Source organism: Penicillium hordei, assembly GCF_028827395.1.
Source record: "Penicillium hordei strain IBT 12815 chromosome Unknown utg000003l_segment0_segment0, whole genome shotgun sequence".
Classification (NCBI taxonomy): domain Eukaryota; kingdom Fungi; phylum Ascomycota; class Eurotiomycetes; order Eurotiales; family Aspergillaceae; genus Penicillium; species Penicillium hordei.
In genome coordinates, this window is record NW_026623144.1 from 3,731,552 (window position 1) to 3,756,047 (window position 24,496).

General features: G+C 49.2%; 9 protein-coding genes across 9 annotated transcripts; 4 read left to right on the forward strand and 5 right to left on the reverse strand.

Moving 5' to 3' along the window:
- Positions 1–9: 9 nt before the first annotated feature.
- Positions 10–1,642, reverse strand: N7537_006619 (WDR46/Utp7 family WD40 repeat domain-containing protein; the record flags this gene model as incomplete). The annotated part of the gene is made up of 2 exons (XM_056897676.1): positions 10–975; positions 1,034–1,642. The coding sequence occupies 2 exons, from the start codon at positions 1,640–1,642 to the stop codon at positions 10–12; spliced, it is 1,575 nt and encodes a 524-aa protein (XP_056753461.1).
- Positions 1,643–1,976: 334 nt separating this feature from the next.
- Positions 1,977–4,451, forward strand: N7537_006620 (small subunit rRNA maturation protein TSR1; the record flags this gene model as incomplete). The annotated part of the gene is made up of 2 exons (XM_056897677.1): positions 1,977–2,079; positions 2,143–4,451. The coding sequence occupies 2 exons, from the start codon at positions 1,977–1,979 to the stop codon at positions 4,449–4,451; spliced, it is 2,412 nt and encodes an 803-aa protein (XP_056753462.1).
- A 283-nt stretch (positions 4,452–4,734) lies between these two features.
- Positions 4,735–6,148, reverse strand: sec17 (alpha-soluble NSF attachment protein SEC17; the record flags this gene model as incomplete). The annotated part of the gene is made up of 5 exons (XM_056897678.1): positions 4,735–5,125; positions 5,184–5,358; positions 5,433–5,739; positions 5,804–5,927; positions 6,011–6,148. 5 exons carry the CDS (start codon positions 6,146–6,148, stop codon positions 4,886–4,888), a joined length of 984 nt encoding a protein of 327 aa, XP_056753463.1. The 3' UTR covers positions 4,735–4,885.
- Positions 6,149–6,348: 200 nt separating this feature from the next.
- On the forward strand, positions 6,349–6,924 carry N7537_006622 (uncharacterized protein; the record flags this gene model as incomplete). Its single annotated transcript, XM_056897679.1, has 1 exon — positions 6,349–6,924. One exon carries the CDS (start codon positions 6,349–6,351, stop codon positions 6,922–6,924), a length of 576 nt encoding a protein of 191 aa, XP_056753464.1.
- A 251-nt stretch (positions 6,925–7,175) lies between these two features.
- On the forward strand, positions 7,176–9,368 carry N7537_006623 (DUF726 domain protein; the record flags this gene model as incomplete). The annotated part of the gene is made up of 1 exon (XM_056897680.1): positions 7,176–9,368. The coding sequence occupies one exon, from the start codon at positions 7,176–7,178 to the stop codon at positions 9,366–9,368; it is 2,193 nt and encodes a 730-aa protein (XP_056753465.1).
- Positions 9,369–11,377: 2,009 nt separating this feature from the next.
- Positions 11,378–12,406, reverse strand: N7537_006624 (NAD(P)-dependent alcohol dehydrogenase; the record flags this gene model as incomplete). The annotated part of the gene is made up of 1 exon (XM_056897681.1): positions 11,378–12,406. The coding sequence occupies one exon, from the start codon at positions 12,404–12,406 to the stop codon at positions 11,378–11,380; it is 1,029 nt and encodes a 342-aa protein (XP_056753466.1).
- A 183-nt stretch (positions 12,407–12,589) lies between these two features.
- Positions 12,590–13,917, reverse strand: N7537_006625 (putative zinc metallopeptidase; the record flags this gene model as incomplete). Its single annotated transcript, XM_056897682.1, has 2 exons — positions 12,590–13,851; positions 13,905–13,917. The coding sequence occupies 2 exons, from the start codon at positions 13,915–13,917 to the stop codon at positions 12,590–12,592; spliced, it is 1,275 nt and encodes a 424-aa protein (XP_056753467.1).
- Positions 13,918–14,873: 956 nt separating this feature from the next.
- N7537_006626 (uncharacterized protein) lies at positions 14,874–17,158 on the reverse strand (the record flags this gene model as incomplete). The annotated part of the gene is made up of 8 exons (XM_056897683.1): positions 14,874–15,118; positions 15,181–15,247; positions 15,319–15,799; positions 15,870–16,157; positions 16,217–16,328; positions 16,388–16,565; positions 16,628–16,664; positions 16,731–17,158. 8 exons carry the CDS (start codon positions 17,156–17,158, stop codon positions 14,874–14,876), a joined length of 1,836 nt encoding a protein of 611 aa, XP_056753468.1.
- Positions 17,159–22,842: 5,684 nt separating this feature from the next.
- On the forward strand, positions 22,843–23,502 carry N7537_006627 (uncharacterized protein; the record flags this gene model as incomplete). Its single annotated transcript, XM_056897684.1, has 1 exon — positions 22,843–23,502. The coding sequence occupies one exon, from the start codon at positions 22,843–22,845 to the stop codon at positions 23,500–23,502; it is 660 nt and encodes a 219-aa protein (XP_056753469.1).
- Positions 23,503–24,496: the final 994 nt, after the last annotated feature.

Consider the following 24,496-nt stretch of genomic DNA (forward strand, 5'->3'; position numbering starts at 1 on the left):
TCAGTGATCTCATTTGGCGAACCGGGACAAAGCCGGCCCCAGATCCAGACGTTCCTGCTTGAGCTTGTCCTTCGTGCGAGCAGCATACTCCTTGCGCAACGTCTCGGCCTTGACACGCTTCTCGTCGATGACATTCTTTCCACCCTTCTTGCGGAGGTACTTGCGCAGAGCACTGTTGCGACCACGACCGCGGTTCTTGATCTTCTCCATGTGGTCCTCGGGCTTCTGGTCCGGGTTGCGCTGCTCCTGATACTTCTTGTCGTTGATGGTATCGAGCTTTCCAATGATGTTGGGGTCGAGCGAGATCATATCCGGCTGCAACTTGGTGAGCAGCGAGTGGACCTCGTGCTCCTGGCGCTGTCGTACGTTCTCGTAAGGGTTGGCTTCGAGTGAGTCGAAGTTGGGCTCACCGGCGCCGGGAACGAGGACACTGGCGAATCCTCGGTCGTGGCCTACGCCGAGAATATCTTCGTACGGGCACCAGCGTACGTTCTCGATGCGCTGGCCGTCTCCTCCCCATGCCATGTATGGGCTCTGCACTTTGCCTTGGTCGGCTTGCGCGGCGTCGAAAAGACCACGCCATACGCTCATTTGAGTGCCCCAGCCGACTGCGGTCAGGCCGCGGTCACTGATCGATACAGATGCGCCGGGCTGGTAGCATGAGTATGAATGCACCTCGCGGTACATGCGGATATCCCACACATTCATTTTTTGGTCTTGGCCTGTAGAGACCATGTAGTGGCCTGTGCGGTCCATTGCCAGTGACCGGACAGGTCCCTGGTGCACGAGTGCCTTTACGAGAGGGGTTTGGGAGTTGGGAGACCAAAGGGTCACGGCTCCATTTTGGTGTCCGACATGGAGGATGGCATTCCATGGGTTCTGTGCGAGAGCGGTGGGTTTACCCAACCGTGTAGGTAGCTCAGCAACGGTCTGGCCTGTTGAGGTATCTGTGTATTTGAGGTGACCGCTCATTTGCTATATGAAGGGCTGATTAGCGGGGAATCTCAGTAATCGAATAATCAAAGATACTCACAGCGCTTGCGAGGAGGAAATGATATGGCAGGAATTCCAGGAACAGCGGTTCCAGGTGCTTGCTCAGACAATGAATCTCAGTTCCCTGGTGATCGTAGATATAAGTGTGCTTCTTCTGTGCCACAGCGAAGAACTGGTTGTTATGCAGCCAGCGGGCATCCCGCACAGTCTCGTTCAATTGTAACTCGCAGCCCAGTTTGCCCTCGCGCCAATCCATCGTCGCAACATGTCCCTTCCGTCCCGCCAGAAGCAGGTCACGTCCGTTCCGAGAGTAGTCCATACGGTAGGGGCCCATATCAGGAAGCTTCAATTCGAATCCCTTCTTTGCTGTCTCGATTCCAACGCTGTCCCGAATCTCATCTTGGCGAACTTTGTATGTCCGCTCGAGTTCACCTTCGGGTTCGAGGAATCCTTCCGTGTGTTCGAGCAAAATCTCTGCATCCTTGGCTTGAAGAATAGCCTCCTTGTGCTTGAATTCCTGTCTCTTGAGATTTGCGCGCAACTTCTTGTCTCGCGCACTCTTCGCATTGGCACCTTTGCCTCGGCCGTAGGTTTGCTCGGCTGCTGCAAGTCTCATCTTGGCTTCGTGGTCGCCCTTGGCGACAGCCATGTTGGAGGCTGACTCGGCCATTTTCTGGCAATTTCTCGAGTTCGTTTGCGAAAGAACTCTGGTAGATAAGAAGGCGGACGAGAATCGTAGCTTCAAAGAAAAAAAGTGTTTTGCCCAAAATTTCGCCAAGATTTGCGCTCACCGCTCGCTTATCCTCCACTGGCGAATTTTGATTTCTTATCGTTACCTTTTTTTTTTCTACAGAGGCACTTTCATTTTTGTTTCTGTGTAGTTACCAGTTATAAATTGCTCTGATTGAATATTTGTCGAGTTACCTCTGACTCGCTTCAATCTGGACTCCCTCCCTTTCCGATTCAAAGGCTCCAACGCCAATATGGCGCCTGCCGTGCACCACCACCGCTCCACCACCAAGGTTTCCCACAAGCCCTACAAGAGCAAACATGCCTCCAAGAGCGCCTTGAAGGATCAGGCCAAAGGTATGATTTTTGAGCTGCCTAAGTATGGTAAAGAATATAATATTAACATTTATACCAATCTAGGGAAAATCGAAGGTGATGAGCGGGGCGGTCGTAAAACACCCCACCAACAGCTCAAGTCGAAACTCGATCGCCGTAACACCGCCCGCCAAAGACAGGCGTTGAAGCACCAGGAAAGATCCCAAGCCACCAGCATCTTCGCCGGCCAGAATGGTGCTCCCCGTCAGGTTGCAATTGTGCCTTTGTCCGCCGATATTGACGCCGCCGCCGCTATTGCTTCTATCAACGAAAGTGTCGATGTGTTGACTGATGTCTCTCCCGATGGACCTACCCGCGTGCGCATTGATCGATTCCGCCAGAGCGTGCAGTACGTCCCCGCCAAGTATGACTTGATGAGCGCTCTGGATGTGTGCCGTATGGCCGACTTTGTCATCTTGGTCATGTCGTCTGAAGTTGAGGTTGATGAGGAGGGCGAGATGCTGCTGCGCTCGATTCAAGGCCAGGGTATCTCGAATGTGGTGACTGTCGTGCAAGGTCTCGATAAGATTGAGCCACCTAAGAAGCGCCCCCAGGTGGCTTCTTCGTTAAAGTCTTTTATCAACCACTTCTTCCCCTCTATTGAGAAGGTTATGTCTCTCGACTCGAGACAAGAATCTTCCAACGCTATCCGTTCTATCTGCACTGCTACTCCCAAGGGCATCCGCTGGCGTGACGACCGCAGCTGGATGTTTGTCGAGAACGTTCAGTGGCCGGAGTCCAATCTGGAAGTGGTTGACGATGTCGTCATCACCGGAGTTGTTCGTGGACGGGGTCTGAAGGCAGACCGCATCGTTCATCTCCCTGGATGGGGCGATTTCCAGATTGATTCGATCACAGCTGCGCCGCTAGCAACCACAAAGCCCAAGCGGGATGATTCAATGGCCGTTGACGCCAATGAGCCAGAAGTCTTGGATACTCCTTCTGAGGACCAGGATGACATGGCTGCTATTGCTCCCGAAGAAATTGAAATGGCGGATGATGACATGCTTTCCATGGCTGAGACAGAGAAGAAGGGTGTTCTGCTGGATGACTACCATTACTTCTCGGACGACGACTCACACATTCCCCCTGTACCTAAGAAGTTGCCCAAGGGTACCTCAAATTACCAGTCTGCCTGGTATCTCGAAGACGTCTCAGACTCCGGATCTGATATGGAGGATGAGGATGAGCCTATGGAGATGGATACTGCTGGAGCACCGGAGGATGGCGTGTTCCCAGACCACCAGGATGCTATGACTGAGGGCGGTGGTACTGAATACCCACAATCGGAGATGTTCCTCGACCCCTCCCCAGAGGACGAGGCCCAGGAACTGGCCGACTACCGTGCCAGCCGCAAGACTGAGGCCGAAGAGGACTTGGAGTTCCCCGATGAAATTGAATTGCACCCCAACGCGCTTGCTAGAGAACGTCTGGCCCGATTCCGTGGATTGAAGAACCTCAAGCTCAGCCACTGGGAAACATCCGAGGATCGTCCCTACGAGCCCGAGGATTGGCGCCGACTGCTGCAGTTTGCCGATGTCAGGGGTTCCAAGGCCCGCGTCATTCGAGAGGCGTTGGCCGGCGGCGTTAACCCTGGTATTCGCGTGGATATCCACCTTCGCGCAGTTCCTTCCATTCTACGCAACAGCCCTAAGCCTATTTCGCTCTTCTCTCTGCTCCGCCACGAGCACAAGCAGACTGTGGTCAACATCAGCATGACCCTGAGCTCCAGCGTAGAGAAGCCTCTCAAGGCCAAGGAGCAGCTCGTCGTCCAGTGCGGTGCCCGCCGCATGGTCATCAACCCCATCTTCTCCTCGGCTGATAACACGCCGAACAACGTTCACAAATACGACCGATACTTGCACCCTGGTCGTAGTGCCATCGCATCCTGGATTGGACCCATGACCTGGGGTTCAGTTCCTGTCCTTGTCTTTAAGCAGAAGCAAGCCGAGCAGGAGGACGATGACGACGAGATGGAGACCGCCGACGCTAAGGAGGAGCCGATTGCCCTAGACCAACTTGAGTTGATCGGTACCGGTACCGTTGTCGCACCTGATCAGAAGCGCGTGGTCGCCAAGCGTGCCATTCTCACTGGTCACCCCTACAAGATCCACAAGAAGGTTGTTACCATCCGGTACATGTTCTTCAACGCCGAGGATATCCAGTGGTTCAAGGCACTCCAGTTGTGGACCCGTCGTGGCCGCAGTGGATACTTCAAGGAGAGCCTGGGTACACACGGATACTTCAAGGCTACCTTCGATGCCAAGATCAACCCGCAAGACTCTGTGGGTGTCAGTTTGTACAAGCGCGTCTTCCCTCGCAAGGCCAAGGCTTTGGATGCGATTGCTGCGTAAGCTGTTGATGTCAATAGCACTGGCGAGGTGGATGATATGATACCATTTGACTGAACTGATTACATGATGGGGGGCAGCTCTGCTATTAAAGGGAGCTTGATACACCCAAAAAGTATATATAGACCTGAGGCATCTTAAAATGATGAATTACGAATCTTCTCCACTTGCGTTCCGTATTGAACAGTAGTATCTGAATGGCCAGAATTGAGGATATGAGGATTTGATATTCCCAGGCGAATAGTGATAAATATCACCAGGAAGTGTCAGATAAAATAAACCACTAGAAGCAATGGAGGGTAGGTAGCATTGATCTGTTTTCATTTCCAGACCAGAAAATTCTCAAGATAAACAAACGAACAAAGAAGCCAAAAACTCGAGAATCAAAATTCTCTAGACATCACGCGCGGGGAATCACTGAAGAAATCAATCGCCATTTACGAGAAGTCCTCCTCAGCTTCCTCAATGTTATTCTTGATCCGTAGAAGGAGGGTTGTCTTCCACTTGTCCAACTTGCTGAGCTGGTCAAACTGGAAGAGCTTGTCAGCGAAGCCCTCCTGGTCACCACCCTCAACAGTTTGGGTCAGGTCCACGAGCAGCTGGTGCTCCCTTGTCGAACCAAAGGAAGGATCAAGTTCACGGTATGATTCCAAAGCACGGTTAGTCTCAACAAGATCCTAAATATGTAATTAATACTTTGTTTCCTATGAAAATAATAAGATGGAAACAACATACTTTTGTGGCAAGGTGACAGATGCCTGCCTTCAAGAGATAATCCTTCACAGACCACTTCATCAGGTGGTTGTTAATAGAGCTGCGGCCGATGCGTTCGTAGTTGGTGATGGCCTTGTAGTAATCACTTTCCAGGGCGGCCAGGTCTGCCACTTTGAGGTAGTGCTTGTTTGCAAGGCTATATTTGAAGTATGTGTTAGCCAATTTGTTTCTTCGAATTGACAGATATCAATCAAATCATGGGATACATACGCTTCAGCATTATCACCATCAAACCACTCAGCAGCCTTCTCGTACGCCTCCAGCGCCTTCTTCATATCTCCAAGCTCCACCTCATAGAGTTCAGCCAAATATTGCTGCTGCGTCGCCGCGCGGCGCAAGTTTCCTCGCAGTACGTAGTGCTGGATGGCACTGGAAAGCACGCGAGCAGCATCCTCGGGGTCTGTCTTGCGGTAGACCTTGAACGCTTCTTGGAGGTTATTGGCAGCGTCGTCGGGTTCGTTGAGGCTCTGAGTTTGGATGGAGGCAGCTTTCTCGAAAGCCTGGCCTGCCTCCTTGTCTATTTGAGGACACACATCAGTCATCTGGCTTAATCCAGCTAGGTCGCGGGGTAGGTATCCTACTCATTTTCTGTACTCGGAATGCATTTGCAGCCTGAGTATACAGATCTGCGGCACTCTCATACTTCTCTGCTCTTCCTCCAAACCAGCTGAAGCCGCCAGTGGCACCGGACAGCGCTTTGTCGGCCTATTTCATCGCAACGAGCGAGGTCTGGTCAGCTATGCGGACTATCGTCATTGCCTATGCAATCAAGGCGGGGAAGCATGTACCTTTTGGAGCAGGACACGGGGATCTTGAGTCATCTTGAGTATATGTGTCTGGTTTTCCTGCGATAGCCAGTAGTCCGCAGATATTCGATGTGGAGTTGAAGTGTTGTGGCCAAACAGGGTTGCTATCGATGAGAGCATCGATCGGCGGGCCCGTGGAGGCGGTGTCACTTATTTTTCGGTATCCGCCTAAGCTCCCGACCAACGACTTTGGTGACTTGTGACTTTGGCTATTTTTACACTATACCGTTCATATATTAGACCGTGTTTTCTATCTCACTCGACTACGTTCATTCCTATATTCCCCCCCGGAAAAGGTCTTCATCCCCAGATACTCTACAATGACCTCTCTTCGCACTGCTGCTCGGCTACCCAAGTCGCTGCGCCCAGGTCCTTCCCGACTCAACACGGCCTTCTCTCGCTTCTACTCTTCTGAAAAATCCGACAGTGCAGACATTGAGTTTATACTTGGCGCGCCGAACTGGTCTGTCCGGTCGCTGCTCCCGAACCCTGCTTCAAAGCCGCCGCCATCAATCACGCCGACACAACTCCATCATCTGCTGCGCATCTCGGCTCTTCCCCAACCTGCCAATCAAGAAGAAGAGCAGTCCATGCTTGACACACTCGAGTCCCAAATTCATTTTGTGAAGGAGATCCAACTTGTTGATACTACCGGCGTCGCACCGTTGGCTAGAATTCGCGACGAAAGCCCTGCTGCTATAGAAGAGGAAACTATTGGAATCGAAAAGCTCAGAGAGGCTCTAGCTAAGGAAAAGGTGTCCGGACGACGGGGGAAAATTCAGCGTGTCCCAGGTGAAAAAAACGATCGTCCGGATGGAACAGCTTGGGATGGGAATGCGCTCGGGTCCGCTACAAAGACAAAGGGGAAATATTTTGTTGTTGAAATCAGCAATTGAGTTGTTCCCTCAACTCTCTACGGCATTGGAATAAGCAGGATGCATAAATATCCCGCATGAAGCAGAGCAGGGCGATATCAACATGCTCAGATGTTTCTGCCTCAGGCCATTAGCGGAGTAAGCGGCCCCGATACCCGTGACTATCGGGGGCCCATGACAGCATCGCCCCTCTCCTACCTTGGAACAACAGCTTCTACCTGTTTGCTCTTCAAAAAGTTGACAACTCCTATTTACACCTTTATTCGGCGCCAATGTTCAAAAATTTCAAAAAAAAACACGGTGGATTCTTTGAATCCAAGCAATCCAATGCTTCAGAAAGCGATCGCGGCCAAGATCTATCATCGATCTTGGACCGGTCGCAGCGTGCTGACTTAACTGTCCTCGTCGCTGAGGTAGCCGAGTCAATGCGGGTTCGCATTTTAGAGATTTATGAGCACACAAATCCAAAAGATAACTCTCCCAATCGCTCGAATCCGCGTCCATCCCCGGAGGCGGAACGCGATGAAGACACGCCACCCTTGCCCCCAAGGCCACAAGGCAAGGAGGCTTCAGGAAACAACGGAAGCCCACGGCATGGCTCTAATGGCAAGCCGTTGAGTCTTCAAGCAAAAGTCACTGCTCTCTCTGCCTTCGAGGATTGGAGGGATTCTGTCCTTTTGCGTGTTGGCGCGGTCGTCAATAAAGATGACGATGGTCAGGGGGAAAGGGAAGGCCAAGAAGAGCTGCAGGACGCTGCCAAGTCTGATATTCCATTGGATGAGGATAAAGATAGAATGGCCAAATTACAAGAAATATACCATCCTGTGGAAACACCCTTGGCTGAACTCCCTAAAGCAACAAGACTGCTTATTCTTCACTCCCTTCTCCTTTTAATGCTCAGCCTAGAGCACTACAGTGCTTATTCAAGAGTCTTGATGTTGAATGTCACATCCAGTCTGAACATAGATATCAACATACTCAATCAAGACGAAGTCAGTGTCGCTCGCGGCTTGCTGCAGACAGCTTTGGCGCTTTCAGCAGACCAAGATACCAAAGAGCAACCAAAGAAAAAAGATGACATGAGGAAATGGAAAGTGGGCATTGCATCTGTGGCTGGAGCAGCATTAATTGGCCTCACTGGCGGACTCGCAGCCCCATTGGTAGCGGCGGGCCTGGGAACTGTCATGGGCGGATTGGGACTTGGCGCTACCGCTGCTGCTGGGCTTCTGGGTACTTTAGCCGGGAGTAGCGTCGTTGTCGGCGGTCTGTTTGGCGCTTATGGTGGGCGTATGACTGGTCGCATGATGGAGAAGTACGCACGTGAAGTGGATGACTTTGCATTCATACCGATCCGAGGAGAACGCCGCCGGAACGGGAAAGATAAGCAGTCTGCAGACAAAGAGTCTGCGGATAAGAAGTCTGCTGAGCAAGATCATCGTTTACGAGTTACCATCGGTGTCACCGGTTGGGTCAAGGAGGAGTCGAACTTCGTGATCCCATGGCGGGTGATTGGTGCCGACTCTGAGGTGTTCGGTCTTCGCTGGGAGATGGAGCCTTTGATGAACTTGGGTAACGCGATCTCGGCTCTTGTGACTAGCGCAGCATGGTCAGTTGCCGGACGTGAAGTCTTGGCTCGTACTGTCTTCTCCACGATCATGAGCGCGGTGATGCTTCCCTTGGGTCTTATGAAAGTCGCTGGCGTCGTTGACAACCCGTTTAGCGTGGCAAAAGCCCGCGCCGACAAAGCTGGTGAGGTTCTCGCTGATGCCCTGATCAACAAAGCCCAGGGAGAACGACCCGTGACCCTGATGGGGTATTCTCTGGGATCTCGGCTGATTTTCTCCTGCCTCCAAAGTCTAGAAAGGAGAAACGCCTACGGCCTGGTCGAGTCGGTCATTGTGATGGGCTCACCCACCCCTTCAGACACAGAAGACTGGCAAAGGATTCGCAGTGTCGTAAGCGGACGTGTTGTGAACGTGTTCTCTGAGAATGACTCTGTCCTGGCTTTCCTCTACCGAACAAGCAGCCTTCAACTCGGTGTCGCCGGATTGCAGCCAGTTGAAGGTGTTCCAGGTGTTGAAAACCTCAACGTTAGCGAAATGATCAGCGGCCACCTGCGGTACCAGTTTCTGCTTGGCAGAATTCTGGCTCTTATCGGGCTTCAGGACCTTGATCCTAGCGAGATTGAGCGCGAAGAAGCTGCTCTCGCTGACGAGGACAAGCGACAGGAGAAGGAGCGGTTGGAGAATGAGCGTGTGGCTGGTGTTAAAGACCGGGAATCATCTGATGCTCGTAAGACCCTGAACAGCGAAGATGGCTTTGGGGAAGATGCACGGTTGCAGAAGAAGGTCGAGGCGCAGACTCAGGAAAACATGACGACGCACCGGATTGAAATGCTTGATATAGACGACTATGATTATTCAGCGCCGTTGAAGGATGATCCCTCAAAGCATTCTGCCCTCTAATTGAGGATTTGGATTTATCATATAGGCATTCGGAGACATCTCTGAAATATACCTCGTTTAACACAAGTATAGTTGGCCGCTTACGCAGCCTTGAGACGTTTTTTTTAGTGATTTCTAGGGATGCACAACTTATTGTCACTCAACTATTGCAGTGAGAATGGTTGATATTCTGTCTCAGCTATAAGCATAAACAATTCGTAGTGAGAACATGATCTGTTGGTACCCTTAGCTAGTTCCCTTCACGATAGACATGAAGCAGATTCCAATATTCCAATATTCCAACCAACCCATAACACGAATCATTCCGTCAACCTGGTAGATATGATATTGTTGCACCAGTAATGACTGTCCAATCCGACCTGAACCAAAAGATCTCACACATACTATTACCTTCGATATTCACCAATAAATCCAACCTCAAAAGCCTTCAATGGCTCCACAAGATCAAACGGTGTACAAGTGGACATCTACATTCCTTGACTCCAGTTTCCTCCGCTCGTCGTCGATATACCCAATCCGTATAAGCATGAACTTTTCGAAACTGGAAGTTATCGGGCCAGAACCTTGAAAGCCAAATTTGAACATCGCTGAGCGGTGGAAGACCAGATGGAAATATCTCCAACCATAATCCCCGGTCCCATCTGGGATATATCCTTGAATTGTCATAAATCCCAAGTCCGTCATTTGAAGTCGATCTGAACGCATACATAGCATGGTGTAGTAGAATGAGAATGATATATCTCTGATTCGAGCGATGGAGCCACGGATCCGTGTTCATGATAACCCACGGACAGGTACATAATTGGTTGTAGAGTTGTGTTTCGTATAAGGATTCCCAGCTTGTCCCGTGCTCAAACCAGTTCTTGAATCGTTGAAGACGAAGGAAACTTGCTGTTTCGCCTGGTAGTTCATCCAGGCTGGTTTCCAAGAACATGTTGGTGTCAATGATTGCGCTTTCAATTTGCTGGACGGCTATGTCTTGGTTCATGTGGAGAAGCTTCTTTAATCGAACCTGGATACCGGTTTGGTCGAATAAAGACACGAGACGCCGGTGTAAGTGAACGTATACATCCTCTGACATGCCGGGCACACTTGTTGCAGGATCTTTGACCCATAGTTCCAGACGAAGGAAGGGTAATATAGCAATGTCGGAGTCGGGACGGTATTTGCTAGACTTGATTGTCTCCCGTAGACCACCCATCTCATAAAATATATCTTTGTCTCGTTGCCAGTGAGCTGGTGGGTCTGAATGCCATACACCATTTGTGGCTACCACTATATCCGACTGTGTGGTGCTAATTAGGAGATCGACTAACGCATTGGCTTTCTGCCATATCAACACCATTTGACCGGGATCTGTTGGATCTGGGGGATTGATATGTATGTTCATCGTCGTTTTTGAATGTGGGAAGTTGTGGAAATGTCTTTCGGTGTCTGCTCTGTTCCTGAGAGTCCACTTGATGTCCACGGTCCTGGACTTCAATTGTATGCTCATCCACTCTTCCTCGTTATATTCTGGGTTCAGAGAGATGTGTTGGATGGAGTCGTGGAATAAATGGGACGAAATCTCATTGTAGAGGTATTTACTGGTGCAAATAATGGAGAGGGGGTTGTGCTTGTGTAGGATGTCCTTGACTGGTCGTATGCGAAGGGTCGAGAAGAGGTACTCCCATATAATCAGGCGGATTTCTATGGGAAACCTAGCAAATGTACCCAGACAAGGGAATAATGGAAATTGCATATTGAACAAGCAAATAGGTTCAACTTGTTGATGATTGTAAAGTGTGGATGACGATTGTAAAGTGTTGAGCGATGAAGAGGAGAACAGTAGATCAGGATAGGAGACCATTCCATTCCACTTACATAGTCAGATATATCGTCAAGTTTACGTTGAAGCTTGCTACTATGCCTTTCTCAGATGATTTCCCGATTCGGCGCGGAGAGGTAGTCTCGTCAAACCCTAAAATGACCACTTCGACTGACAAGGAATATTTGTATTTGACCTCAACTCACGGTTTAGCCACGTGCACAACAATCTTTCCTCTGGCACGGACAGAGCGAAGCTTCTCGAATGCCTTTACGGTATCCTCAAACTCGTAGGCAGTATCCAGCTGAATCTTGACAGCTCCCTTCTGCACCCATTCACCCATCTTCACAAGATCCTCACGAGTATTCTTGAAGAAAAAGACAACGTACTTCCTCTTTCCACCACCCAAGAAACTCGGCCAAATCAACCGATCAACGAAAGTCCCCACGCCCGACGCACCAACCTGCACAAAGGTCTTCCCAGCCGCCAAAAAGTGATGCGACTCACGATACATCGGCGCAGGGTATCCAATATGATCAACAATATGATCAAAGATAACTCCACGATCACGCAGCGTAGCAACCAAATCCTCCTCAACCGAGTAATCAATAACCTCATCAGCGCCCAGCCCACGAACAAACTCCACATTCTTCGTCGAACAAGTAGTAGTAACGTGACATCCCATCTCCTTAGCAATTTGAATCGCGAAAATTCCACATCCTCCAGAACCGCCGTTGATAAACACCTTATCACCGGCACTGACGTACCCAGCCAACGACTGGTACGCCGTCTGTCCAGCAATGCCAATGCACGCCGCATGATCAACCTCTACGCCCTCCGGCACGGGCGCAAGCAGACTAGCAGATGTCACTAGGTACTCGCCCAGAGAACCGAATTGACCAGGCTGGCTGAGACAGCCGTACACGAGCTGGCCGGGTAAAAACTCGGTCGCGTCGTCGCCGGAGACGACCACGCGTCCGCAGAAGTCCATTCCCGGTGAGGCGGGTGTGCCGATGACAAATTTTTGTGCTACTAGGCCTACTAGGCCCATTTCGGGGACTTTATAGTCGGCGGGATTCAGCGAGGCTGAGAGGACTTGGACTAGGACATTGTTGCCGTGGACGGCTGGTGGTGCACGTGCCGACGCATCGAAATTGAGATTCTTTTCTAGGCCGTTGGTTGTGCTGGAGTAGAGCCAGGCTTTCATTTGCGTGGGTTGGGCAGATGCCATTTTGGATTTGATGGGTATGTTGTTTTGTTGTGATGCTGAGAGATGTGGTGTTGCCACTTTTTTAAAGGGAAGTTGATGACCTCACCCGCACTTCGCCTTGTTTCACCTTTTACATCTTAGCGTCAGGGTGTGAAGATTATGTCTTGAATATTTAGATTTATGCAAAATCAATAATGTCTATACTCATTTTTTGTTCAAGAAAGTCAATGCCCCGAGTGCCATAGCATCCACACCCGTACACAACGTCGGCTGGATAACCGGTGCATAGAACGGCGAGTGGTTACTAGGCAGTTCATCAACAGTCCCCTTAGCAACAGCGTCATCCCAAGTCTCAGGATCAGTTCCACCGAACATCCACATAACATAAGGCGCGCCCACAGCAGTTGCCAGCAAAGAAAAGTCCTCACTAGCAGTCGGAGGCTCCATATCAACCAGCCGATCACCAAAGTATGGACTGAAAGTTTCACGAAGAGCATCAATAGTCTTTCCATCATTAATAGTCGACGGCGTCGAATAAGTAAGCTTAATTTCAGGTTTCTGTTCAACCCCAGCAGCCAGACATTCACCCTCAATAATGCGATGAATGGAAGCACACACACGCTTCCGCACCTCCGCATCGTAGGTCCGCACATTCAGCTGCAAATCCAAATACGCCGGAATGATATTTGGCGATTGTCCAGCATGAATACTACCACAGGTAACAACAGCCAACTTTCCAGGCGTGATCTCTCGCGAGACAATAGTCTGAAGTCGCATAACGATCGCCGCACCGACCACGATCGGATCGATAGTCGTATGCGGCGCAGACCCATGACCTCCACGCCCAAAGACGCGCACGTTGAAGGCATCGGCGGCAGTCAGTAATGGCCCAGCGCGGAGATTGACCGTCCCCGCGCGCATGCGCATGACATGCTGCGCGAGCACAAGGTCCGGCTTGGGAATCTTGTCGTACAGCCCATCATCCAGCATCGCCTGCGCGCCATCGAGGTGTTCCTCGGCAGGCTGGAAGATACAGATCAATGTTCCGGACCAGTGGTCGCGCGCGCATTGCAGGAGTGTTGCGGTGGCCATTAGCGTTGCGACGTGGGAGTCGTGTCCGCAGGCGTGCATCACAGGTTTATCGCCGCCAGTTTCATCTTTGACGTGTCGGGTGCTTGCGTACGGTAGACCGGTTTGTTCTTCTACGGGTAATGCGTCCATATCCGCCCGTAAGAGGATTGTTGGGCCGGTGCCGTTGCGGAGGATGCCTGCCACGCCATGGCCACCGATTTTTGTGTGGACTTCGAAGCCGATGGTCTTGAGGTGGTCAGATGCTATCTTTGCTGTTTGTTCTTCTTGGCCTGATAGTTCAGGGTTGGTGTGTAGGTGGCGATAGACATCTTCGAAGGGCTTTAGATCTGGCCTGTAGCGATTGATGACGTTGGCCAGATCATTGCTGTTGTCTTCTGTATAGGTGAGTATTTATACTCTTCAATTGACCCTGTTTAGATAGTAGTACCTTTTACTTGCATGTTAGAGGCAATATCAAAATATGTAGTTGCGTCGGAAAAGTAAATGTCAAGCTGTATCCCTGTATTCATCCGGGGTTTATATATCCGAGCAAGTCGGACAATTGGCCCCGTATAGGTTCCGTTATTATCTTCCAGTAGGCGACCAACCCACCTCATCGGCAAACCCCTCGAATCATTTCCCCGCAATTGGATCTTTGCACGTCTTTGCTCGCCAATTGCCGATTATTCCGGTTTCTACTCTTATCTTTGGAGGGTAGATAATTTACGTTATCGACTATGGGGTACGCTCTTCCAAATAGTTGGCCTTAACCTTGGGCACCAAACTACTAGAAAGTTCAGTCTCTATATAAAACCAGAAAACAGTAAATATCTCGATCAAAAGTGCCTTCAATGCTATCATCATCCATATAAATAGCCACATCCCCTAACCGTCTTCAACAGCCCGGCCGGGCTAGCTCAATCGGTAGAGCGTAAGACTCTTAATCTTAAGGCTGCGGGTTCGACCCCCGCGTTCGGCTATTCCTAAAAACCAAACCTAAGATTTCTTTTTTGCTTTTCTATTTTTGCTCTACGTGTTTCAATAAGTCTTAAGTGCTGTGGGTGGGTGTATGTGTGTGTGTGTGTGGTAAAGGCTGGTGTTGACTGAGATGCCATACCGGAAAGAATACCTGTGTGAACTGAAATATACAACGATTGGACCACCTCATGTTACATCTAGGGTATCTCGTATCTTCCCTGGAACAGGAACAATCTGTTCGTTCCTCTAAATTAAATTGAAGAACAAACCGGCCATAATCCACCTGATCCAAGCAGCCGGGTGTGGGGGTTTCCTCTGATATCCTCGTAATGAGAATACGTCAACTTCTCCCATCCACAACCTGAACACACTCATACATACACTCCCTATAGTAAATGACACTGGAAGTGTCATCTACCGATTACACCACCATACTTACCTAATATCCATAGTACGGGTTGAGAACCGAGTCCGTGGTCGTCTCGGTGCAACACTGGCCGTTGATGTTCGTGCCGGTAGAATCGTACAGGCAGTTGTTGGCCCCAAAGTAGACGTCACCATAGGAACGGGGCCAGGAAGCTTCCAGCTTGCAGCCAGGAGTAACTTTGTAGTCGGTCTTGTCGTCTCCTTCGAACTGCGCGTAGATGGTCGCGGTAATGTTGCCCGTACTTTGATCTGCAATGTCTGTTGTCTTGTGAGTATACCGATCCACACAGAAGGAGATTTTAACAATCGTGGAAACATACTGGTGTACTTGGTCTGAGACTTGCAAATATTCTCGCCATTCACATTGATGCATCCATTGTTGACGTGCTTCATGATTTCATGTTAGCCCAAAGAATCCTTACACTAGGTGCTTCGTTTTTTTTTTGTTGGATACGCACCACGTTCGTTCCACCAGCATTGTATCCTGCAGGTGCATCACAAGGCCAGTACTTCCCCTTTGCGCCACCCCCTCCGACAATGTTGTATGCTGTCTGAATATCGTCGCAAATTGGCAGGGTGAAGAATCCCGGGGTGCGAATTCCATTCTCGAAAACCAAATCACCCTCGGTGCCTGATCCGTCAATAATTTTTGACAGAGCTGGCATTTCATAGCCATTTGCGTTGCCGTTCAGCTGGTATGCCTGGTACGAGCTTTGGACCATATCCTCGAGGATGACACCGCCCCAGTCATTGCCATTAAGGGTTTGATGATTTCCTCCAGGGAGGGCTTCGAAAGGCTGACTGCCAGGAGAGGCATTGATGTTCACGACATAGAAAGCGTCGTTATTGTAGCAGACATACCCGCCGACTAGAGTGTCCTTAGACATGTAACTGAGAACATCTCCGTCAATCGATGTAGAACAAGCTCCGGCCTTCCGCCTGCCAATAAAAGGTAACTGGTTAGTAACTTATTCTTATTCGGAAAATGATATAAGAGTGTTTCTCTCACAGAATTCGGGGATAGAGGGTTTCGGGAGATATTGCCCAAGCGGCCGGAATCAACTGTCCGTAGAGGATCTTTTCTGCCTGAGAAGTCATTCCACTCAGATCTACTTTAGGTGAAAGTAGAAGCATTGAACCATTGGCAGTCAGGGTTTTCAGAGCGTTAATTGAAGCCTCATCGCTCGCTCCAGCAAAGAGTGAGGTGATATATCCGCTCTCCAAGCCAGTCCAGGCCGAGAAGTAAGTTCCAAGAGCGGAGGAAATGCCATTCTGGGTGCCCAATGCATCTTTAGCGCTGTTTGTAGTATATACATTAGTTCAAGGATAAAACCCGAGAAGGAAGATGTAACTGACGACTGCATGGAGTCTTTGCCCATTGTGGTGGAAAAGGAAATGAGCGCTGCGTTGGTGACGTCTTTTCCCATCGAGAACCACTTCGATGTGGCCATAGCGAGGCCCTTGAATGCTAAAATTGTGATACCTCATCAGCACCAAAAGCACGTTGCTGCCAGAACGTACACCTACCAATATTCCATGCAAAAGAGCTGCCAATGCTAGCCACCAAGACCACGGCATCGATTATGTACTTGAATATTTCGGTGTTGTCTTCGGCCTGAGGGGCAAAGATGCTCGCAAAGTGACCAATTTCATTTTGCATTGTGTTAAGGGCATCTCCGAGAGCGTCATAGGTTTGTTGATGAAGCTGGTAGAGGATATTTTTAGTTGGTCGACTGCCCGTGAAATTCAGAGAAAAAGATGATATACCTGGTGGATCGAGGAGAAAGAATTCATAATCAGATACCTAAATGCCCATGTTAGTCTTCAATTTTGTGTGTTGTGTATTTAAAAAAAGCCTGTGCCTACTCACCCGGCAGGATAGTCGGCCTGGTTACAGGTCATCACGGTGGAGCAAGGAGTGTTACCGATATCTCCACAGTTCCAGTTGTCCGGGCCAGTGAAGTAGTTGCTAATAAACTCAGGGAATCCCAAGCCACTGGCAGCACCAGAAGTAGACCAGGCATCCAGGGCTTCGTTCAGGGCATCGTCGGCTTTGGCTGCCTCCCAACGAGTAGTGGGATCCAGTGTCGCGTCGGTAATGTCGGTAGTGCACTTGGCTTCCTTCCAAGATGATGCAGATGATACGGTCGTATCTGTCGCGGCAGCTAGGTTCTTTACCTTAAAGACTGGAGTTGCAGAGGGTGCTGCGGAGGAACTTTTGGCATTGGAGCCAGGGACAGCAGCTACGCTGACTGCGTAAAGGAACGAAAGGGACGTTCCGAGGAAGATAGAACGCATTTTGGATTCCACCGTAGGCTGTCAAAAGAAGGATACAGTAAAATGATGTGTAGGTCGTCCATCCTTTTATACAACAGATACCCCTATAGTTATCTCCTTTTTCGACAAAAATAGACCAAACGTCTGACCTAGTTGATGAGTGATTTCCAGCGCCCAGGTGACAATGTGACAATTGCCGGTTTGGAATCGTCTAATAGAGATCGTTGTTACCGTCACCAGAATTTGTTGCCTTATTTCCTAAAAGGGAAATTGGTGAAAATATTCACGTTCAATATTATGCTATAGTACGAGCGTGGAGCTAAATTCTCCTCCAATCAGTTTTGCCCGATCTTCCACGTGCCGTGGGCCTTATTTAAGTATTGCATGCATTTCCTCAAGCACTGATATTTGCCTGAGTCTTAATTTTCCTGCTCTACTATTGTAACTTACGCTCCGAGTGACTATTAGTTATCGTTGATTCAGGCATCATCTAATATTAACTGTAGGGCAGAGACCCTTTTTATGGCCCCCACAAGAATCTGCAGAAAAAAATGAGAATAAGGCACAAAGGAAAACCATGCCCCACGGCCATCAAAGCACGATGTTCCTACGGCGATGCCAATTCGGCGTCAGATGTTGCCCGGTGCGGGACTACGTTTCAACTATGTGGAGATTGGGGACTAATTGCATGGGCGAAGCTCAGTTATGTAGAAAGTAGGGAGCGGTATGCTTCATCCGATATATACTATGTTCCATATACCTTTTCTGGCAACCGGTCCAAATCTTGGACAAATTTAGTCTTAAACTAGATGATGTCTTCGAGGCCGATGAGGTCTATAAAGCCCAAGGTACCCGGTAGTGTACACTTGAACTTTGCCGAGAATCTGCTCGTTTTGTCAAGTCCATTAAGGAATATGACTAGCCTTCTGCCACTGAGGTGCGAGAAGGCGCTGCTCATGAGTCTATTTATCTCACATGGGGTATGCTCCGACAACAAACAGGAGTATTGGAGACCTAGCAATGCTGACTGATTCGTCTCTATGGGTAGCATTGTTTACCCATAGTACCATTCCAGTAGAGGCACACTTCTCAAGGTATGGATCTGGTCTAGTTCTTACAATAGGCTTGAATAGGCTTCGTGTAGCGCAGGGGGGCTCACCCATGAACCATGGGACAAACAGCTATCCCCTTTTGGACTAGTGTCTTCATTATGTGTAGGGCGTCACGTCCCTAGTTATACATAGAAAAGACCTCTGTACTGTGTACGCTTCTTAACAGGCTCTATATACATCTAGAACGAGATCTAGAAAGACATCTAGAAAGAGCATTCAAAACACGTCGGCGTTCTTACATACATGTATAAAGTCTTGAATATCATCAGAGTCATCGAAATCGCTACCGCTGGTATTAACGCTCTTATGTGCCACACCTTTCTCTTGTTTCGCGGCGAAATAAGCAATAATGCAGAATCACACTCGCTGTCCATTAGGGGTTTGGGAAATAGCATGAAAGGATCAAGCGTTGGAGTGATATCCTCGTCATCTTCTTCCTCAAAAAGCGACCGAGGACGGTAATCCGTAGCGCATTAGACTCGGGGGCGGAAACTAGAGGGTATAACGAAACCTTACTGCTTAGGCCATGTTTGAATAGAACAGCTATCTGTACCGTGCTGTGAAGCAAGGCTAGAGAGGGACACCGACCTCGAATGTTGCTCATGGCCATCCGTATCGTGTTGCCACAATCTGCCACAATCTGGTGGAAGATCTTGTAGAGAAGGGAAATAATCTCGACTTTCCTAGTTTTCTAATAGTAGCTTCGAGTTATAATATACTAAATGATTTATTAGTGATGTTCTATATGCTTCTTGGGTTTCCATACCTGGCTGTTCGCTCGGATTGGATGAACTCCCAGTCGAAACTATCGGTGGCCACTCCACATACGGATGTGTCCTTCGTCTTAGCGCTTTTCCTTGCATGGTGGATCATCCCTATTAATCTCAGCACATAAATTTATGGATGTTTGTAAAGTGTAACTCAAGATCACTTACCCATGTATGCCAGGCAATGGAACACGCCACCCTTTAGAAACCCAGGCTTCGTCGCCTCAAGTAATACTAGGTTGGCTCCATGGTTTTGTGGTGCTTAAAGCATAGGGAGTAATCCGCCACGCCAGAAACTGGATATCGATTCTTCTTGACTTGCCATGGACGTTTGATGCTCCAGTCAAACTAAAGATCCATGGATTTTATGCCGTTCTCGTGTTTTATTATTTTATCATGTAGGGATCTTATGCTGTCAGTAGACTGAACAGACCCAGTGGAAACATGTGGGTTATACACACACTCACGTTTCATCATTGCAAGTGTGCCCAGCACAATAGCACCGGTTCGAGATAGTAACATGGTTTCATTGGGAGGTGAGCTGCCTCTTACATCTTACCTACGAGATTTTCTTCTTCTATCATCCTACAGACTTCTATCTAATATCTGAAAGCGCCACTTGTTATGTTTGCTTTGGTTTTCAAGCCCAGAGAGAGAGGGAGGCTTCCACTCCCTGGGTGCTGTTCAACGGTCATACCCAGCAGCTCATATAATACAACTACTCTAAGAAGTAGTCTAGAAAATACCACTTAGTCTAGAGAAAGAAGAAACTAGGTGCAGGATTTACGACTAAATAATCAGGGAGCAAAGAGGCAGGGGCCACATGACCTCTTATACCTACCATTCTCCGCTTTTCATACCAACGGTAAGTCTATCACTGGGGCTTCTCGCCTTTGGTAGAATAATAAACCTCGCCGAAATTCGGTGGCATACCCAATGAAATAGACATAACGCACCCGTTGTACTCATTACGCATTAATATCTAGATTGGCGTACATCGTCAGGTATTCAAGGCTACCGTTTGCCCGTATCTAGCAGCGATATGACCGGCAATAGACCAATTTCATTTGATCAAGGCTACCGTGGTGGATGAAAGAGGGGGAGTGAAGGTAAAGAAAGCCCTGGAAGATTCAGCATGTCGATCGCTTCGAATGCGGGTTGCCATTACAAAGCAATACTTAAGACAGATGACCAGATTGAGGGGCAGTAAGCCTTCAAACAAAGTATCACGCTGTTGCGATCAGCCTTGGTGGCAAATGTCGTCGGTATTTTTCACTCTCAAGCCGGAATTGCAATCTGTTGTAGGCTGCCATGCTGACTGAAATAGCATACTTGAAGTAGTTCAGAACTTCTCCCCTGGATATCCCGAAGTCCAGTAGATAGTGGACATATTTTGTCTGAAATAATTACAGTTAGGAATCATCTGTATGTGAGTAGGTTTAGAATCACGATATAAAACCGATCTGATGGTGCAACCACTACATGTAACATTCAGCTGAGCAATATATATCCGCAACGGGTTTTCATCTAGGTTTTCACCCGGGCAACATAAAGCCCCCAATGACGAATCATACAAAAGAATATGGCAAGTCTAACCGGAAAGGTCAATCCCATGCCTACATACAATATAGTCTCCAATGATCCATGCCCAGCTGAAGGATAAACCTTATCACGCCCTTATCTGCACAAGGCGTTCTCTGCCTTGCGCTCGGGCCTAGTCAAGCCACACATGGCCTGGATTTTACTCTACTAGTCATACTTGAAGAATTCTCATGTTGCACGGATGCATATAATTTACGAGGTACTATATGTTTGTTTATGCGTAGAATAGGTAGGTATCCATGTATGCAAAACATAATCTTCTGCCTGTCAGGCATTTCTCAAAGCATCGGCCCGACCCACTAGTGGATCCATTTGCCGACATCAGCCACTCAGATTCGAGTATGAGCAGAGGAGGCTCAAGCAGAATTTTCATCAGCGCAAAAAAAAAAGAAATCTCAGGTTTGGTTTGTAGGAATAGCCGAACGCGGGGGTCGAACCCGCAGCCTTAAGATTAAGAGTCTTACGCTCTACCGATTGAGCTAGCCCGGCTGGGCTGTTGGAAGAGGTTGCGATAATACAACCGATATTGGCATTGTGGTAAGGTTAGCTTCTTGCCATAATTCCGTCGGCGGTTAGTATGGGGACATAAAATGTATTGAGGGGTATATGTGACACGAGGGACATCTCATGATGATCCATGAACAAACAGTCCGGCGGCGTTTGATAAAATAGAGTATGATAAAAATATAACAATCTGTCTTCGTGAGGTTGTCGCGCGTAATCAGAGCCTTGGTATAAACAATGTGGTTTCCTGGTGCCTAGGAAGGCGAGGAGAGAATGTATTGAAGAAATGGTAGCCTGGTGTGCGCGCCAAGCGAGGTTAATTGAAAGAGATAGAAGATATCCCAAACAAGGTCACAATCGAATAGGGATCCTTGGCTTGAAAGCCGGCGGTGCAGCGAGAAGGGAGAAATTGCAAGTAATCAGTTTTCCGACAAAGACATCAGTGGCTGGTGTATCGAATCATGAACTAGAGATAGTGGCATTGGTGGCTGAGGCTGAGCAGTCATCCTAAATTGGGGATAGAGTGAAAAAAGCACTGGATAAGAGCTCGTGTAGACCTTCTGGCTTGGGGCTGAGAGGGGTAGTTGAGGCTAGTGAGAATCTTCAAAAGTTGGGGTCCAAAATAAAGAATCCCAATTAGCGCACTATTCTTAGATAATTTGAAACGCTCGAGTATCTCCAATTATGGAACAAGAGAACGGCGCTCGAAGTCCCAGCGAGGTGGTTCAGGGAGTTCCAGAGTCGTCTCGGTAGACGCTCATTGCAATGCGGCGGTTGCGGGAGCCTATGAGCGTGAGGAATGGGTGGGTGGGAACCCTGCGATCAAACACCTCCTTCTGAATGTACTGGCTTTGGTTGAATCTTGAGGTTCTATTTCCAAATGTCAAGTCAAAAGGGTTGCAAATGACGCGAACCTGAGGCCAGTTCTCAGGGGGGGGGGGAACACGAGACCCTAGTCATGGCGCAGGAACACGAGAAACACAAGCCACACGTCTTTGGCCAAGTGTATGACATGCGTAAAATTACCGAGTAAGATGGTTGATGTCATGGGAATAAGGCCACAAAAATAATAATTACAATAATGCCTTGGAAATGGAGCGCGGAGACCAAAAGGGACATAGTGGGAGTCGGTTGAAGAAGTGTATGGTGAACTTGACCGTGAATTAGGGGACTTGGACCAATCAGAGGAACGAGAAGAGTAAATACGGCGGTGTTTGAAGTCATAACACAGCCTCACTAGCCACAGACAACCCAGATTAGGGCGGTACGAGAATAGTACATATTCCCCGTGTGTTTAGCGTGAGCCGCTAAGTACTCTTTGGACGTATTGCAGATCCCTAAGGCTCCACCAGTCCAAGTGGACACCAGACCCTCCAGGCTCCAGAGCACCATCTATAGAACCCGCATAACACTTGCATAACCTATATAACCCTCGATCCCCCCCCCTTCCCTTTCCACTAGAATATCTTCCTCAATCTACACACATTTGACATACATTGGACATTTCAAATTCCATATATATTGTCACACTTGGGTTTCACATCATCTACCTACGGTGATCATCTACTATCTTCGCGTGACCCCCCAGAAATCAGTCACGGTGTCGCCCTACCGCTCGACCTCGTACATCGTTGATCGTTCAACTCTCTTAACGTCAGAGAGATCCCCTCCCCGTTCTAGTCTGACCCGACGCCTCCTTGGACTACGCCGTACCAACACAATGCCTGCCCCCATTGAGATAGCAGACCCACTCGCCGTCGTGCGTGACCTCTACGATGACGAGAAGTTGGTAGTTGACGACTTTGAGCGTCACGCCAGCCACTGCCACAGCTGCTCTCACGCTGTCCAGACATACAAGGACGGTCTTGCACTCTGCGAGTCAGGCAACACCCGTGCCCGCACTCTGCGCAACTACCTCTACAGCCAAAGTGGCAAGCACTTCTCTACCGTGGACTTTGAGAGCGGCAAGTCTACACGGGTGAAGCTGCCCCGTGATGCCTTGGCTGCCCGCGAGCTCCTCACAGCCCTCGAGCAAGGCATGCGCATCCGCGAGAAGGCCGTCGTCATCCAGAAGCCCGTCCAACCAGCCCAGCCTGCCCAGTCCTCGAGCTACGACCGGACTTACCCCGTCCCAGCTCGTAAGGTCAGCGGCAAGCAGACTCGTCCTCGCTCCATGTCCCCCGAGGCCTACCAGCTGGTTGAGCGGGCCCCACGCCTTTCTCGCTCCCCTACTTCGATCGTATACTGCTCGCCCGGTGGCTCCCCCAGCCGCCCATCCTCCAGCCGTGGATCATTGTACAGCGTCGACCGACAGGAGCGTGTGGAGCGCCACTACGAGACTCCTCGCCGGTACGTCGAGGGCTCCCCCAAGCACCGTTGAACGTATACCTGGCAACGTACTTGACAACGTACCCGGCAACGTATTTCGACTCTGGTTTATCTGATTACGATCATACACACACCCCACCAATCGCTTCGAAGAAGCTTCAATTCGCTCGCGATGGGCATTGATTGCCCACCCATTTTGACCGCGAGACGGTCCCTGTCCGTAATGTGGAATTGGCACATTATAGGCATTACCCCCACCCCCATACCCCAGTCTTTGACGATCTGGATTCATAGGGCCTGCCTGGATGCGCCCTCGGAAATTCACCTTTCTGTTTTCCAGCTTTGATCTTTGACTCGAGTGCACGTTGGGTGTTCCGAGGTTTGCGGGATTTCCCAGTCTCGGACCCCGACTTGATTGTGACTCGATCAAATTCTTTCTTTTTTTGATTGTACGCAATAATCTGCAGGCTTGGCCAGACCCCATTACTGGTGTGCTCCCGAAACAGCATGCAGGTGTGGGGGACATTGGCCAATGACAGATGCGGAAAGTCGACGATGTTTCTGCAGGTGCTTTTTTTGTCGATTTTACTGCACAACTTTATTGGCTGTTACTGTGACTCATTTCCTTTTTGCCAATCTTTTCCTTTGTCTTTGATATGATGTTTGAAATGCGCCCATTTGGGGACTAGGCTGTCAACCTTACACTCTTTAGACAGCTCCCACTCTGGGAATCAGTTAATGAAATACCGAATGTCTTATTGGAAAAGCCAACCGTAAAGGAAATAATTATAGAATAGATCGGTACTATGCATTAAGACACCGTGGTATCTCAGTTAGCATAGTTGCTAGACAGTCCAGTCATGAGGCTGCCCCACGTTGGCCAAGCGACGATCATGATACCCACCCACACCCTGTGTTCCCCACCATTTACATATATCTGTACTTTACTCCTTTTGAGGTTGTTACAGTTCTTACGGTTTTGTACATGACTCACAGGAGGGTTGTGGCTGAGGCGTTCGAATGATCTGCCTCAGGCGAGAAGTCAG